This window comes from Eulemur rufifrons, chromosome 19, assembly GCF_041146395.1.
Source record: "Eulemur rufifrons isolate Redbay chromosome 19, OSU_ERuf_1, whole genome shotgun sequence".
Classification (NCBI taxonomy): Eukaryota; Metazoa; Chordata; class Mammalia; order Primates; family Lemuridae; genus Eulemur; species Eulemur rufifrons.
Window position 1 is genome coordinate 82,651,264 of NC_091001.1, and position 17,971 is coordinate 82,669,234.

Below are 17,971 nucleotides of genomic sequence, written 5' to 3' on the forward strand. Positions count from 1 at the left end.
GCTAATAGGGATAGGATCTTGGTTTTTGTTTGTTTTCAGTTTATTTGATTTGGAGGCAGAGCATAGAGTTTTGTCTGTTGTGTCTACACATATCCCCAGCTTCCACCATAGTTCAAGTATTTCATTTTCTTACTTGAGTTACTGATTTTCTTGCCATGGGTGATCAGACCATCTTTTTTTAGTATTCGCCATAACTCCGAAAGCCTCAGGAGATGCCTGGCAGAAAATACCCATTTTCTCCTTCCTGTGACCCAGACCTCAGGAAGAAAAAATATCAATTTATTTTCTGTTCTTTACCTTTCTAGGCAAAATCCATGTTTGGTGACCAGAGCTGTATATATTGATATTCTCTTCCTGTTGACTTGCTGCCTCAACAAACCCACAAAGGACAACCAGCCAGGTATGATTCATAGTTGTATCATATTTTGGAATGGTTACAGGTTCTTGAAATGTAGGTGGGGTTTTGAGCAGCTCTACCACACACTCCCCCACCTTCTACTTCTGTAAGACTAAACAGTGTCATGTAGTTCTCTCATAGAAGCTTCTCAGCGAAACTTGTCCTTGTTTACTTGGAAGTTTGCCATTTATTTTCTAGTAGGTCATTCAGGGAAGAGTGTGAACTCTATTTAGATACCCATTTTCTTTGAAAAGGTATCATTTTCAATAACTGAGAGTTCATTCTGTTCCATTCTGCGTAGATAACTGAGCCGGGCCCATTTGATTCTGGAGCCTGGATTTTTGAGACTCTATACTCAAATCTACCCCTACTCCAGTGCATGTATGAGTTGCTACCTCAGTGTCTGACTTTATACATGTTCCTTGGTCATATATGTTCCTGCATATGAACCCCAGATTCACATATAATTGTTGTATTTTAATCATGATCCACACAGTGGTTTTTTTCCCCCCCTAAGGAAAGAAGGGCAACTCCAAATAAAATTTTTTTGATGTGTTTATATAAGAGGCCGCAGGAAGTGCTGTACATGAATTCCAGCCCACAGACTGAAACTGATTTTCATCAACACAAGCTGGAATGCAGGGTAATGAGCCTGCAACTGGTTAAAATCAGCCTCTTCTAATTGATTAGGCCTGTCTAAGGAGGCTACAATTACAAAGTCAGATTCTGAGTACAAGCAGGCCAGGGCTTTCCTCTGTTACATTTAGTCTGTCAATGATTTGTTGTCTTCAGTAAATACATTCAGGCTGTCAAAGTCCAGCTCTGTCCATATGGAACCCTGTTCCCAAATTCAAACCAATTTAAAATGCTTTGTGGGGGTTGTGGGGGTGGGGGAGTGCAAAACCGCCTCACCCTGATCGATGTATATTAGCCCACAAAGCCCCTGTGGCCATGCAGAGGTAACAAGAACACGATAGACTTTCATCAGCTCCACATCCCTGGATAGGGGTAGCTGTTGTATCTGCTTGGTAGTATAGGATCATATAGTTTTATAGCTATAAAACGGTCCCAATTTATGCCTCTTGTTCCAGCATTAATAGTGCCCCCTTTTACTCTTGAAAGTGTCCAGGTTTGCATAGTAAATTACAGGTCACCCTATCTATAAGGGACCTCAGAATTATATCCACTTTAGTTTACACTTGAGTTAACTGGGATCCAGAGATTATAAAGAGATTGTGGATCAGATGTTACCAAGTAAACTGTTTTAGATTGCTACCATTTCTTTCAGTTCCAAATTCCATATAGCTTTATAATACCTCTCTTCTTATTTCTCTAAGGGGCCTTGGCCATAACAGAGTTGCTCATTGCTTACAAATCCATTCATTTGGATTCTGACAGTTTTGTGGTTGACTATAACCATTAGTTTATTTGAATTGAGTTCTTTTTTTTTTTTTTTCTTCTTTTTTTTGGCTTATTCAGTACCATTATTCCTCATCTAGAAGAGTTAACCCTTAAATGTTGTAAAATACCTTCTTCTCTCTTCCCCGGCCATCCATCCTTTACTGATGAGCTGAGCTCCATGAAGATGACTTGGCTTCTTTGAACCATCCTTTCCTCCAAGCTCTTAACATTATTTAGTGTTTATACCCTACTCTTAACATTATTTAGCATTTATACCCTAATTTAATGTGATCACAAGCTGTCTTTCATTACTCAGCATTATTTCACTTGCATCCATGTGTTACTCCTCTTGAAGTCATTACTTTGCAGAGTAAGACATGTTGGAATGATAATGTTTTAACATATTGGATTAAATTTTAAAATATATTATTAAAATTAATTTCACATGTTTCCTTTACTTTTAAAATGTGGCTACTAGAGTAGGGGGAAAAAAGAAAGAAAAAAATTTTTTAAAAAGTAAAACTGTCATTGAAATATGTGAATTTAACTATGTCAAATGGAAAAATCTGAAAAATTGTTAATGACTTGTCATAAAAACCAAAAAGGTACATTAAAGTAACATTACTGATGAAGAAAAAAATGTGGCCATTTACATTTTAAATTAGATATATAGGCAGGGTGTGGTGACGTGCGCCTATAATCCCAGTTACTTGGGAGACTGAGACAGGAGGATCACTTGAACCCTAGTTCAAGACTAGCCTGGGCAACATAGCGAAATGCCATCTGTCTATCTCTATGAATGTGTGTGTTCATATAATACGTCCATACAAATAATGGTAGCAAATTTTCTTCCTTTGAGGATAAGAGTAGATTTTTGGAACTAACCAAATATCAAATGAAATGGTAATTAAAATGGATAGCACTGTTTGGGATAAAAATAAACCATAAACTTAAAGTAGTGAAATCTATTCTTGCATGTTTCATAAATTGTTTCCAAAGGCAGTTTAAGCAATAGATAGTTATATCACCAAATAAGGTGATCACTTACTTGAATGTGTAGATTTCAATATGTTTTCAAAATAATGTCTTGATATTATAGTGTTACCTTGTAAGCTCTTTCGAAAGAACGGACCATGTCTTAGATTCTCTGTCATCCAGCTAAGCACATAGCAAGCCCTTGTTTAACGGGTTTATCATTAACTGATTGCGTAAAATACAGTTTCATCAGTTTTTAGAATACTAACAGTTGTTATCAAGATACAAGTCTTATTTAAACTCATGCATCAGTCAAATGTGAATTCATTTTCTGAATTGAAATGAGAGGTTTATATCATGTATATATGTTTGTAAATACATATCTACCTCCATTTTTAGCTCACAAAGCTCAAAGTAGGAAGTATACCACATAGACTCTAAAGCCAACTCCCTGGGTTTGAATCCCAGATCTGCCATATACTAACTTTGTGACCGTAAGCAAGTTATTTAACCTCTTTGAGACACTGTTTCTCAATTGTAAATGGGGATAATAATAATATCTACATCTTAGAGTCAACTTACATGTGTAAAGCCCTATGTAAAGAGTGTGCTCTGCATGGCACAGAATAAGTGCTCAATAAATATTATCTATTACTATTATCATTTTCATTAGCTAGAAACTATGCATCTAATCCAGTCCCCTGCAGCCTGGCAGAAGTGTGTTCAACCCATCAGCTTCACACTTCTCCTCATATTCTTAAACATCTTCAGGAAAGAAGAAATGTCTGTTTTCCTAGGAAAACATTGACATATAACATACATACCTAACATATCAAGTGTCAGGAATCCACTTGATTAGGGATGCCCCTGCCCCTCTAACTGATCCAGGAAAAGATCATCTTTTTTCTTGTTCATTTAGTTTTACATTCATCGGACATGCTAACATCAAACATATATTGAGCACCTTTATCTAGAGATAGAGATGAATATGTCTTGGGCTTATGAGTAGGTGTGATAAGGGATTTCAGATGCTATATATAAAAGAAGTGTGTGTGAGACACATATGAGGCACTAAAGAAAGAAAGGTCATTTCTACTTGGGAGGACAGAAAAGGCTTCCTAGAGGAGGAGGTGGTTGGGCAGAGGTTTGGTGATGGTTAGGGATTCACCAGATGGGCAAGGTGGAGGTGGGTATTGCATACAGAGGGAGGAGAATGGCCAGAGCCATAGGGGCACAAATCAGCACAGCCTTCAAAAAACTAGGACAGGGTGGCTGGAGTGTTGGGTTCAAGGCCAGGCAGGTGTGACTAGAAGTAAGGCTGGGGAGGCAGAAGCTCACTCGTGGGAGGCCTCATATGCCAAAGTCTAAGGAGCTTGGACGTGACCCTGTAAACAAAGGAGATTATTGGAGGATGTAAAAAAGAGAGTGGGATCAGGTGATTTTTAAGACAAGGTGACATTTCTTTCTCTGTCCTTATCCTTATAGGATTCTTAGGACCCTATGGAACCAAGTTCCTGTTGTCACTCAGAAAGAATGTAACTGGAAATTCATTCAGTGAATATCAGGGAGATTTGATTTGCCCAGTTGTTGTGATAACCAGTTCTGACGGTTTGGGCAGCAGGGGTTGGGGATGGAGGGTCAGACTAGAGTTAAAGGCAGCACAGTGCTAAAAATAGTTGTTTCAAGATGGAGGGATTATGGGGGCGTTCCTCCTCTTATTTTCTATTTCACTAATTTTATACAACATAATTCTGTTTCATTCATGTGTATATAGACATGTATTTAAACATTAAATGTATTTAAATGTGAATCTTGAAAGGGATTAATTATTCCAAACAAAATGAAGTAATAATTTCAGGGAACCTTTTTTGGGTAGAGGAGGATTTGCCCATCCTCTCTCAAATGCTATTCTGTAAGTGACCTTGGAAGGCTGATCCTACCTCTAAAATGTCTTAGAACCACATTGAAGGGCTGGGGGCATAAACAAGGAGAAAAACAGTGAAGGAGAAAGGCAGAGAAGATGATTAGAAAAGCTTAAGATAATGATGTGTTTTGTGTGATTCAAACTTTTATCTTAGTACTTCCCAATCATTTGAGGTTTCCTCAGCCATTAACTAGGTTTTAAAAATTCCAATCTGGGGGTTTTGTTTTGAGTTTTAAAGTGATTTAAAACCACAAGGACTCTCTGTCCCCTGTATTCTTTTTCCTCTTCTGAATCCAGCTGTCATCATTAGTATATATCAGTTTCCTGCTGGAAAGAAAATTATAGTCTGTAGTTGGGGTTGGGGAAATGAGGAAGAAAAATGCCCACTGCCACCAGGAGTCAGAGGTTGGGTTACAGGCTGGGCAGGGACATGGAGACGAAAGCTTTAATTCTAATTTTAAACCCATCTTAAATTATTTGCTCTCAGGTTATAAATTTTCCATTGAAATATGTATTTACTGAAACACCACCTGAGACTTGACTAAATATTTACCCCTTTTACTCTGAGAGATGGACTTTCTGTTTCTCTTTTATGCCCACACTCCTTAAATTTGTGTTTGTCACAGCTATTGAATTGAACATTTTCTTTTACCAGGTATTCAAACAAATACCTTACCTACTTGCACTTTCATCTCTTGGTGGGTTTATGAGTAGGCTTTTCCTTTCCTCGTCTCCATTTTACAAATTTTATGCAACCTAGTTCATTTATAATTACATGTATGTAATAATGTATTGAAATATGAATCTTGAAGAGGATTAGTTAATCCAAAAGAAATAAATGACGTAATAGCAATTTCATAGAAATCTTTTAGGTAAGGATTTGTCCATCTACACCCCTTCTGTAAGTGATCTCTGAAGGCAGTTTCGCTACTCCTGAAATGTGTATAGGATGCCTGTTACACCCTCATTTTTAGGAAACATTATTTTCAATACCATGCTCCTTGTAGGAGTCATAATAATAATGGCCAGCATTTACCAAGCATTTAGCTCTATGCCAAGCGCTTTAACAAGCATTTTATGTGCATTGGTGAAGGACGTACTAGTGTTCCTTCATTTTAGACACGAGGAAACTGAGGCACATGCCTAGTATCACGTATGTACTAAGGTGGCAGAACCTGAGCTCTCCATCCACCCACACTGTGGCCCCACAGCACAACCAGGGCCAGAGTCAGGAAACACCAATCACTCTCTTAGGGAGGGGAGCCCCAGAACCTCTTTGTGGTCTCAGCTTCGCGGGCTTCTGCCCCTGCTGCAGAATCCCCAGGCCTCAGAGAGGGGTCCCTTTTCCAGGAGCTTCCAAGTCACAGGCTTTTCTGGGGCCTTTTCTGCCCAAGTTCCAGTTTCCCATCCCAAGGTTGTGTGGAATCATAGGAGAGCATACCCAGGGCTGACGGGAGTTCCTAGAAAAAGAGAACCCGTGACTGCTCCCGGGCAGGCACCTGCCCTTTTCCCGGTGAAAGTGGACCTGTGGCCACTGCACAGAACACTCCCAATACCAGGCTGCTGGTGACTGAGTTTGGTGGTTTGTCAGTTGGAATTTATGGTTCATATCTCATCACTCTGCCAAGTGCAATAAACATTTTGTTTTAACTGGAATATAACTTTTATTATTATTATTATTTTTCTTTAAATGCCTTAAAAGTGACCAGCCTATGAGAGTGAAGTCAGAATCCCTAAATAGTCTAAATGCCAATTCAATGTGTTTGAATTGTAGATCAGTATAAGATTAGAAGACAGGCTCTCGTTTATTACTGTTTGGATTTATATAATGGAAGTTAGGTAATGTAAGCCTCCCACAGGCCAGCTTAGATGTTGATGATGGTTAAATGGTAAAATCTGTGGGAAGTGTTCAGCAGTGCCTTGTATTTGTATGGCCTAGAACATGAATAATACATGTGTGACATGAATAAATAGAAGGGCAGTGATTTTTATGACATATTAACTTCCTTTACTTAAATTCCTGGGAAATATAGCTGAACAATTACAGGGAATAAAAACATTGGCATCTTACAAACACCTGCTTTGATTATTTGGTCTAATTAGGTTAAATTTAACCAGTTCCATCTGAACAAACTGAAAACAATTCTTATCTGTTCCTCGGTCATGCACTGTATCGGTGTTGGATGCAGATGTGTTTAATATGACACAGTTGGTGCTTTTCTCTCAGCTCTAGGTGGGAGATAAAAGGGAATTGAGAACATATTTTTAGGATCTTCTGGGGACTTTGTATTTCTGGGCCTACAGCTATGAAATTTCAAGGAAAAAAAACAGGCTTTGTGGTCAATAAATTAGTTGGTTTTCTCCAAAACGCTAGGACTGTCATCTGAACTGTTGCTTGTGCCAAAAGTATGTTTCCCAGGGAACAGTGAGTTCCTAAAATAAGCAGATGATTCCTAGCTGTCTTTCAGAAATTGGAATACAGGATGTGTTGTTAGATTGCTAAATTAATGTGGTGTTTACTCTTTGTAAATTCCAAGCCTGGTGCTGAGTACATAGGCCCACAATTCTTTAAAATTTTAGAGTTTAGAGATCATTTAATCAGTAGGTGGAATGAAATCTATAGCAACGAGGTGACTTGCCCAAGGTCACACAGCTTTCTTGAAAAAGTTGAGCTTCCCTGACTCCTGGTCCACCGCCCATTTCTGTGACCAAAATTAAGAGCCTCATGATAGTGTGAACATTATACTTAGTGTCTGTATCTGTGACAGAACCTTCTTACCCAGACTTCCACTCCTAGGAGTAAAATACTGTTCACGTGAGCAACTAGGGTCTCCGAACGTCTGTGATTTCAGTGTTTCTATGTGTTCCTGCCTCTCCCCTCTCCAGCCCCTCATCACAGGTAATCTGAAACTATTTGCCCATGTCAGTTAAATTATGCAAGTAGTTTTGATCCTATTCTAGACATTTTATTTTTTATTTTTTTATTTTTTTTTTTGAGACAGAGTCTCGCTTTGTTGCCCGGGCTAGAGTGAGTGCCGTGGCATCAGCCTAGCTCACAGCAACCTCAAACTCCTGGGCTTAAGCAATCCTCCTGCCTCAGCCTCCTGAGTAGCTGGGACTACAGGCATGTGCCACCATGCCCAGCTAATTTTTTCTACATATATTTTAAGTTGGCCAGATAATTTCTTTCTATTTTTAGTAGAGATGGGGTCTCGCTCTTGCTCAGGCTGGTCTCGAACTCCTGACCTCGAGCGATCCACCCACCTCGGCCTCCCAGAGTGCTAAGATTACAGGCATGAGCCACCACGCCCAGCCTTAGACATTTTATATAACTGGAATCATACCTTTGTAGCCTTGTGTGTCTGGATTTGTTCACTTAACATGTTTTCAAGGTTCAACCATGTTGTTCACTTTATTCTTTTTTAAGGCTGAATAATATTCCACTGTGTAGATATCACATTTTGTTTCTCCATTCATCAGTTGGTAGACATTTGGGTTGTTTTCACCTTTTGGCTGTTATGAGTAATGCTGCTATGAAATTTCTTGGGCAAATTTTTGTGGGGACCTGTTTTCAATTCTCTTGTATATTTACCTAGCAGTTTAAATTGAAAGGAGTTAGCATCTGCGCCATGTGCCAATTCTAAGTTTAACTTTTTGAGGAATTTCTAAATTGTTTTTAAAAAGGATATACCATCTTATATTTCTACCAGCAGTATATGAAGTTTCCAATTTCTCCACATCCTCACCAACACTTGTTATCCATCTGTTTCATTATAGCCATCCTAGTGTGTGTGAAGAAGTAGTATCTCATTGTGCTTTTGATTTGCATTTGCCTAATGACATCTTTTCTAGTGCCAGTTGGCCATTTGTATATCTTTGGAGAAATGTCTCTTCAGATCCTTTGCCCATTTTTAAGTGGATTATTTGTCTTTTTATTCTGGAGTTGTAAGAGTTTTTTATGTGTTCCTGATATTAATCCCTTATAAGATACACAGTTCGCAAATATTTTCTCCCATTCTGTGTGTTAACTTTTCACTTTCTTGATAATGCCTTTTTTTTTTTTTCATTTTTAAACTCCTCTTACTATCATTCCTAAGATAATGTCCTTTGATGGACAAAAGTTTTTAGTTTTGATGAAGTCCGGTGTATCTATCTTTACTTTTGTTACTTGTGCATTTGATGTCCTATCTAAGAAACTATTGCCCAATCCAAAATCAAAGGTTTGCACCCATATTCTCCTCCAGAAGTTTTATAGTTTTAGCACTTAAGTCTCTGATCCATGTTGAGCTAATTTTTATATTTAGTGTGAGGTAAAAGTACAACCTCATTCTTTTGTCTGTGTGACTATCCATTTGTCCCATCACCATATATTCAAAAAACTAGCCTTTCCTCCTTTAATTGTCTTGGCACCCTTGTCGAAAAATTAATTGACCACAAATTATGGGTTTATTTCTTGACTCTTTTTTGAGACAGGGTCTTACTCTGTCGCCCTGGCTAGAGTGCAGTAGCATCATCATAGTTCACTGCAGCCTCAAACCCCTAGGCTGGGCTCAAGCAATCCTCCTGCCTCAGCCTTCCTAGTAGCTGGGACTACAGGTGCTCACCACCTTGCCCAGCCAATTTTTTTCTATTTTTTTGTAGAGATGGGGTTTCACTATATTGCTCAGTCTTGTCTCAAACTCCTGGCCTCAAGCAATCCTCCTGCCTCGGCCTCTTGCTCCCTTGCCCAGCTAATTTTTATATTTTTTGTAGAGACAGGGTCTTGCTATGTTGCTCAGGTTGGTCTTGAACTCCTGGCCTCAAGTGATCCTCCCACCTCCCAAAGTGTTGGGATTATAGGCATGAACCACTGTGCCAGGCCTCTTTTGTGTTTTATGCTCTTTGTTCTCTTGTTAAGGAGTCCTTGCCTATCCCAAAGTCACAAAGATGTTCTCAAATGTTTTCTTCTACAGTTTTATAGTTTTGGGTTTTACATTTATATCTATAATCTACGTTGAGTTAATTTTCAAGTATGTCACAAGGTTGAAGTTCTGTTTTTTATTTTTGCAAATGCTATCCACTTGTTCCAGCAGCATTATTTCTTTGACTATTTCTTTCATCCCTTCTCTTTCCTTTCTTTCTGGGATTTCACTCACACACAAATTAGATCGCTTGAAGTTGTTCCATAGATCGCTGATGCTCTGAATTTCGTTCGTTTCATGCTTTTTTTTAAATCTGTGTTTCGTTTTGATAGCTTTAATTTTTGTGTCTCTAAATTCACTCATCTTTTCTTTTGTAGTGTCTAATCTGTTAATTTTATCCAGTGAATTTTTTTTATCTCAGATACTGTATTATTCCCCTATAGAAGTTTCATTTGTATCCTTTTTGTATCTTCTGTATCTCTCTTTATCATATTCAGTTTTCCTCTAGATCCTTAACTATATGTAGCATTTTTTATAACTATTTTCATGTCCTTGTTTCTAATTTTTATTGTTATTTTGGGGTCTTTTTATTAATTTTTCTCCTGGTTATGGATCATATTTTCCCACTTCTTTGCATTTTTTTATTAGATGCCAGACAATGTTCTGTTTTGTTTTGGAGAGGGGGTCTCACTGTGTTGCCTGGTACAGAGTACAGTGGTGTCATTATAGCTCACTACAACCTCACACTCCTGGGCTCAAGTGATCCTCCTGCCTCAGCCTCCAAAGAGACTACAGGTGTGCACCACCATGCCTGGCTGATTTTTCTCTTTTTAGTAAAGGGGGTCTCACTCTTGCTGAGGCTGGTCTCGAACTCCCGACCTCAAGTGATCCTCCTGCCTCGGCCTCCCAAAATGCTAGGATTACAGGCTTGAGCCTCTGTGCCCAGCCAGACAACGTTAATTTTATGTTTTGGGGTATTAGATTTTGTTTTATTCCTTTAAAGTGTTGGACTTTGTTTTGGCACACAGTTAAGTTACTTAGAATCATTTAGATTCTTCCAAGACTTGCTTTTAAGCTTTGTTCTGGTGGGTTCAATCTAAAGAACAGCGTTCAATTTAGGGCATATATAGCTCCACTAACAAGGCGATATCTATCTGAGGTCTTTATATAATGCCCCATGTATTACAAGGTCTCTACTCTGGATGGGAGATTGCAAACTATTGTGAGCATATGTGAGCTTCAGGAATTGTTCAGCCCATTGCTCTCTTGTGGTTCATTCCCTCATGGAATTTCACCCCATGCGTGTGCAGATCAGTATTCAATTGAAAGAGTCAAGGGTCCCTTGCTTTTCAGACCTAAAGATCTCCAGAGTTCTTTCACTCTACAGATTCGTGCTCTTTAGTTTGTGACCCATAAATTCCAGCTGCGTCAGTTTTCCTGAACACTGATCTGTCATCTTTTCAACTGGGCAAGACCTCTGGGCTCTAGGTTCCTACTTTCTGTGTTGGAGCTTGGAAATTGTCTCACGGCAGTAAGCTTGGACAATTATAAGGCTTACCTTGTTTGTTTCCTTCTCTTAGGGCTCCTTATTCCTCCGCTGCCCATGTCCAGTGTTTAAAAACAACAATCTCATACATTTTGCCCAGTTTTCTAGTTATTTATGGTGGGAGGGCAATGGTCCAAGCTTACTGCCGTTGTCTAAGGGTGGAAGAGAAGCCCCAGGTCCTTTGTGGGTAGGAGTTTAAATTAAACAGGGTCACAGTGGGAGGAATTTCTGATTCCCAATCCTGTCCTGTTCAGAGCTATTCACTAAAAGAACCAAAAGTAGTATATGCTTAGAAATAACTATGTTTGTGTCCTTGGGTTGTCATGTGTTTATCCACAGTATTTCCTGACTTCCTCCCTGTGTTGGGCAAGGGCTAGGATCGGAGGGTGGGTGGAGACAAAAAGTAAAAGCTGTTGGTCCCACCCAGTGCCTGATGAGCTCATCTTTAGCCTCCCCAAATCCTTCAGAGCTCTTCTGACTTTGCTCCCTCTCTCCCAAGCCAGAAAGGCCGTGATTTTATTTTAGGGGTTGACAGGATAGTCTTCAAATAATATTCTCAGAAGCACATTCTCCTTCCTCAGCAGCAGATGGGGAATCCTGTGCTTAAAAAATACATGCCTTTGAGAATATGCTGGGGGCAAGGGAAAGAGGCAATATTCTCCAAGGAGTGTGTGTAATGGGGGCCACACCTGTGTAAGCAAGGATGATGGTGTGGAGAGAACTAGAAACAAATGTAGGCAAGAAGTAAACAACTAGTACCAGTTCAGGGTGAGACAAAAGTTAGTTTCCAAATCCCTCCACCAGGTCAGCGGACATGTTTGTAACTGGAAGAGCCCCTGGGGTCAAGGTTACAGTTTATTAGGAGGGGCAGAGGATTAAATAGAAGAATGGAATTTCCCTTTGATAAGGAGAAGCCAAGATTTATTATTATAAATCAGTTGAGTTTTTTGTTGTTGCAGTTCCTATGGTTTCCTTTTCTCTACAAATACAGTTTTTTTACTGAGAAATTGCGTAACAGGACATCAGCATTCAAAGTGTACAAATTGTCAACTGTGGTTATTTTTAGAGCCAGTTTATCTACCATTTCAGATTAAGAACTTTTGTTGGATCTGATCACAGAGTTCTGCCTAGAGCTACAATTCTTTGAAATAGGAAAGTCAGGCCATCTCCCTATACATCGGAAGTTAAATGTGCCTTGTATTTTCTTGCCCCCTGCTTTTTTAAGGTGGGTGGAGATGCTGGGAGACGGGGGAGGATATAGGAGACTTTAGAGCAATTATGTCTGCAAACTTTTCTTGACACTGGAGAACTCAGAGCCTTTACAATATATGAAAGAGAAATTCATTCATCTGTTCATTCATTCATTTGAGGCAGAGGGAACAGTATGTGCAAGTTTAGGTGGAATAAAGGCACAGTGGCAAGTGACCCTCCACAGTGGCACAGTTGGTATCATTACCATTTGCACAATAATCCCATCAGTGACTTATTTTGTATCAATGGAACCGTTTTTTGGTTTGGTTGGCCTTTTTAGTCCTGCTTCATGGATACTGATCGCTGCTTATAAGTAGACCAAGTTTTCTGTGATTACAGGGGCTGTTGCCTCCTCCACAGCCATCTTTGCTGGGGCCAGGAAAATGTTGCCACTCTGGGCCTTGCACTTTTTCCTTCTTGCTTTTATTATTTTGGCCAGTTCAGCACAAGACTATCAAGCTATTCTGATGAGTGACGTAAGTGAAGGCCAGGAGCTATATAATATTCAGGAGCTCTTCGGTTGAGCACTAGATGAAGGGGTTGACTTATGATTAGGGGCCATGGTGTACAAAAACAAATAACACTAAACACTAGAATTACACACATTCAGCAGGGCAAGATGTTTACACTAGGAGGAGTACGGATGATCTCAGATGGTCTGAGGCAGAGGCTCTTAAAGTGTGGTCCCGGTACCAGCAGCATCAGCATTACCTGGGAATCTGTTAGAAAATATGATTTTGGGGAGCCCTGCCCAGGCTTACTGAATCAGAAACTCTGGGGTCGAGCAGCTAAAGTTTGAGAACTACTGATCTGAAGTAACAGCACAACCACCCTCTGGGACATTTCACAGCCATTGGAATGCCAGGTGAAACTACCCTCTCTTAATTAGTATTCCCTGCCTCTCTCTCTCCGTCACATGAGTACTTAGAGTTCCATTCACTTAAATTATTTTTTTTTCCTGACACATCTAAGGTGGACAGGATCGCCTAAATTAAATGTTCTTATGGTTTAACTCCACTGTATCCAAAATTTTGTGGTAATGACATCACATTTTTTTCAGAATGCTCTTTTTAAAGCTTTTTAGATTAATAGGCATCTTTTAAAGATTATATTGATTTTCTTTAAAGAAATTTTAACAAACCTGTAAGAGTAGCTCAGAAGATCAAAGGTGAATGGCCCACAGGCCTGCCTTTTGGGCTTATGCTCCTTCTCTAGGGAGGAGGCAGACTTCCCTAAATATTATAATAACATAGAACATGCCAAGTATGATGCCACTGTCCCTGCTCAAGGTATGTACTGCTAGGTATGTTAAGTCCTCTTTCAGCAGCCTGGTTGAAGTTAGTGCCCTACCTTGGTTAGTTAGGGAGTGGCAGCTTTGAGATCCAAAGTTAACTTTAACAATCACTATTTAGGTTGTGAACAACACTGGAATCTCCGACCTACTGAAGAACTAGGAACTACTAAGATAACACGTCTGAGATTACCAGGGAGAATCGTGTGAATGGGCCACTGTGCTCCTTCACAGACACTCTGCTCAGTGTCATGAGGGGCTCTGCAAAGTTCCTTTGGTTCCTTCCTAGGAAATCGCCGTTCATGATAGTCATACCCTCTAAACAGACCAGCCTCTGGAAGCTTTTTTCAACTTCCCAAAGCTGTATTTCCCTAATGCTGCTTCCTGGTGATGTTTTCACCAGTCTGTGGCACAATGAAACTACAGCAAAGTGATACTATGCAGGTTTTTCTTAAAGCCAAATTTCTTTAAAGAATTGTCCTTTATGAGGACACTATGATTTCCTCCCTTTTCTTTCATGAAATAATAGATGGCAGGTTTTTAACATCCTTTGCAAAATAAAAAGTTGGCACCTTACACCAGTCTGCCACATTATGACATTTTACTAGGAATTATTTCTCCAGTGAACCAGGACATAGCACAGGGGGAAATATCGTCCTTCCATGTGAATCCAGCCATTCCCTTGAAGGCTAGAAATATACTTGCCCTGAAGAAGGAAAAAAAGAGTTCATTCCAAAAATGAAATCAAATTGTATGTTTAGAATCAGTCACACATCCTTGAGTGGCTGAGATGACTGTACTAGCGGGAACATGCACTTTCCAAACAAGGAGGGCTGGAAAAAGCTCCCACCAATAAGGGTTTGCAGAAATCATTCTAACTTATGAAAAATATGATGGGGCCATTAAAGCAGGGACTAGATTCTCTCACTGGAACATTTTGGCTTTCCGAGAAAAAAGAAACCCAAAGCAATCAAAATTGAGATTGCAAGTAGAAAAGTTAAGGTTTAAAAATTACAATCTGCTAGAGTAGAGGGCTGCTAAACTTCAGACTAAGGAACTTACTTCAGTTCTTTGTGCCCAGCAGACAAAAGGCACTCATAGAAATGAAAATCAGTACCACGTGTTGATCTAGACTTTGAAATAGATTTGGTATGGGAGGACACAGATACTGCTTCACTGGGGAGAGCTCCATCCTGGTTGTGAAAACCATTTGACGAGCTCTACCTGCAGTGGGCTGTAGAGCCACTAAAACACTAGCTGCACCTCGGTCACTTTAAAATCAGACTGCCAGGACTCTCCTCAGAAACATGGTCAGGTGTCCCCTGACATAAGTGTTTTTCTAAAGCCGTCAGATGAATTTAATGTGCTTCTTGGGCTGAGAACCACTGTGCAAGAGGAAAGCAACATTCTTTGTTAGTCACTGCAGCAATTTGTGTTGAAGTATTGAGCATTTCTACTCCAACCTCCTGTTCCACCTAGAGACCCCCTCACTCTGGGTACTGAGGGGGGTGGTTCCTGTGGTCCCCACCCAAATAGCTTCATGGGAACAGAGCCTGGTCTTTCTAACTCACTGCTACATCTGGGACCTAAAACAGAACCTGTACATAGTGAGCCAACATGTTCCTGCCTGCCAGGAACCTTTATAGTGCTTATTTGTTCTTTTGAATTCTTGGTCATTTTCTGTCCTTTGGTGTTTTTGTGTGTGCATATTTGGGGTTTTGTGCGTGTGTGTGTGTGTGTGTGTGTGTGTGTAAGAGAAAGTGGGGTGTGGTGAATTTTTTAGTTCTTCACTACTGTGAAGTATGGAGCTGGAGCCAGCTGCACTCTGCTTGGAACTCCAACCCCCTGTGCACCCACCCACAAACCCTACAAAGCCCTGTGAAAGCTGGCACTTAGGGGTATGGTTCTCAGCTGGGGTGCATAGCAGAATTACCTGCTGGCTTTTTAAGATTACAGCAGTCTACACCCAGCTTGAAACCATCTGAATCAGAATCCACCAGAGTGGGATTCGGGCATGTGTGGTTTTAATAACCTTGGTTATTACCTTCACTTGAGGGCAGTGGTTTTCAAAATACCTGAATCAGTAGCAGCAGCTTCACCTGCGAGCTTGTTAATGCAGATTATCTATCAGCCCTCACCTCAGACCTCCGGAATCAGAAACTCAGGGTGAGGCCCAGGAAGCCTTCTGTGGTTTAACAAGCCCCCCAGGGATTCTGATGCACACTTGAGTTTGAGAAGCTCAGCTTTAGGGCATCTTTTTGGGTCATAGCTGCTGCACAACAGAGAGTATTTTTTCCAAGCAGCAGTTTGGAGAAAGTGCCTAAATGAACAGCACTTGATAATTTTCTACCTTTTGGCTCAGACCTGACCTCTTTTTCTCCTCCACTGTTGACACATTCATTCAGCAAGCCTGCTGGAAGGTCTCTCTGTGTCTGTTCTCGCCTAAGTCTCCCTGGAGTGTTTGCCCTTTTCCTTCCTCTCCCAGGCAGGCACCTGGGCAGCCTTCAGGGCCCATCTTAAATTTTGTTCCCTCCTGAAAGCCCTTTTTCAACTTCTTCCAGTAGAAAGTAAGTGCCCATTGCATTCATTTTGGTCTGTCTTAATAGCTTTAGTGTATGTTCTTTTTACCTACCATTTCCTTTGGGACCTTGAGCAAATAACCTGTTTCCTTATCTGTAAAAGGGATTAATAATAAAATAATAATAATAATAGAGCCTACCTCATGAGTGAGTCAATACTTGTTAAAGTGTTCAGAATAATACTTAAGTGTCAATTCTAAAAGTAATTTTTGTTCATAGCATTAAGTAATAGCTATATAATATTCTATAATAGAATAGTACATGACACACAAACACTCAACAAATGTCAGCTTTTATCACTTAGAATTTTAGGGCACTAAGCATTTTGCATTTTTACAGTTGTCTTATAATTATTATTTTATACTTGTCGTTTATCTTCCCATTAGTCTTACAGCTCTTTGACAGCAGATCTTTTTCTTTCTCAACTCTGAATTTCTATATCTTGCAAAGTACCCAACATAGGCTGAGTATCCCTAATCCAAAATGCTTGGGACCAGAAGTTTTTCAGATTTGAGTTTCTTTCAGATTTTGAAATATTTGCATATATATTGCAAACTCTTGAGTAGGGGATCCAAGTCTAAACATACAATTCGTTTATGTTTCATATACATCTTAGACACATAACCTGAAGGTGATTTTATTTTTCCCCTTGGCGACCCTGGATAAACTGTGTGTTATGCACCTACCTGCATTTTGACTGTGGCCATCACGTGAGGTCAGGTGTCCACTTGCAGATCATGTTGGTGCTCAGAAAGTTTCAGATTTTAGAGCATTTTGGATTAGAGATACTTAACTCAATAAATGTTTATGGAATTATACTGAAGCCTGCAGGCAGTGTAGGTGAAGAAGTCCCAAAGGAACCCTCCCTGAGCACATTCCCAATCTCCCGATTCTTTGGGGTCGTGCCTTCAGTCCCTGGCTTCTTGGCTTTATTAGCCCTCCTCAAGGCCCCAGAGGAAGCAAGTGGGTCTGGGTACCCAGCTCTTGAGTCCAGCGGACTATACATTGAGCTTGGAATACCCCTCTTTCAGACTGAAAATTATCCAATGTGGCCTAGACAGTTCTTCTTGTTTTTAATTACATTTTTAAGAACAGATCTCTAAGCCATGTTTCCAACTCTTTCCCAAACAAGTGAAATTCCTTTTTAACCAGTGTTGTCCTCAGACACCAGTGGGTGGGAAGGATAGGGAAATGGTTCCTGGAGACCACAGTACTGTGGTCTTCTCATTACTAAATTGTAGTGGAATTAGGTTTTTAGGCATTGAAAATAGAGATGACACGAAGGTTGAGGATCCCAACTGCCTGGGTTTCCCTGGTGCTTTGTAAAGATGACTGCCTCCTGTTAAGGCAGGACTTCTGTGGAGTCTGAGTTAAGAGCAGAGGTGTGTGTGTGTAATTGCAGATGGTGGGTGGTGGCCTCCATGGGACACCATCATATCAGAGCCCTAGTCCAGCCCCCGTTTTGCCTCCTGGGGCAACTTCTTTTTGAAACAATTTAATGCATTACATGAATATTCTATATTTTTAATTCCTGGATTATTGCAAGCCTATGCAATTTTTCAATCTCAAATAAGTTTTACCTTAATGTTTTACACTTCCATTATGTTTATGTTAACTTTCTATAAGTCAGCAGGGTTCACTGAGTTATAACGAGATGATGAACATAAATAGTGCTTTACAAGCTCTAAAATGCTTCTGACTTACAT

The 17,971-nt window shown here is 40.0% G+C and overlaps 1 protein-coding gene across 1 annotated transcript in view; it reads left to right on the forward strand.

Annotated features, from left to right (window-relative positions):
• THADA (THADA armadillo repeat containing) overlaps positions 1-17,971 on the forward strand; it is a 307,357-nt gene that overhangs the window by 239,155 nt on the left and 50,231 nt on the right. Inside the window, exon 32 of the mRNA XM_069494327.1 lies at positions 306-400. Coding sequence (XP_069350428.1) covers positions 306-400 — 95 coding nt within the window. The remainder of the gene's footprint in view (positions 1-305; positions 401-17,971) is intronic.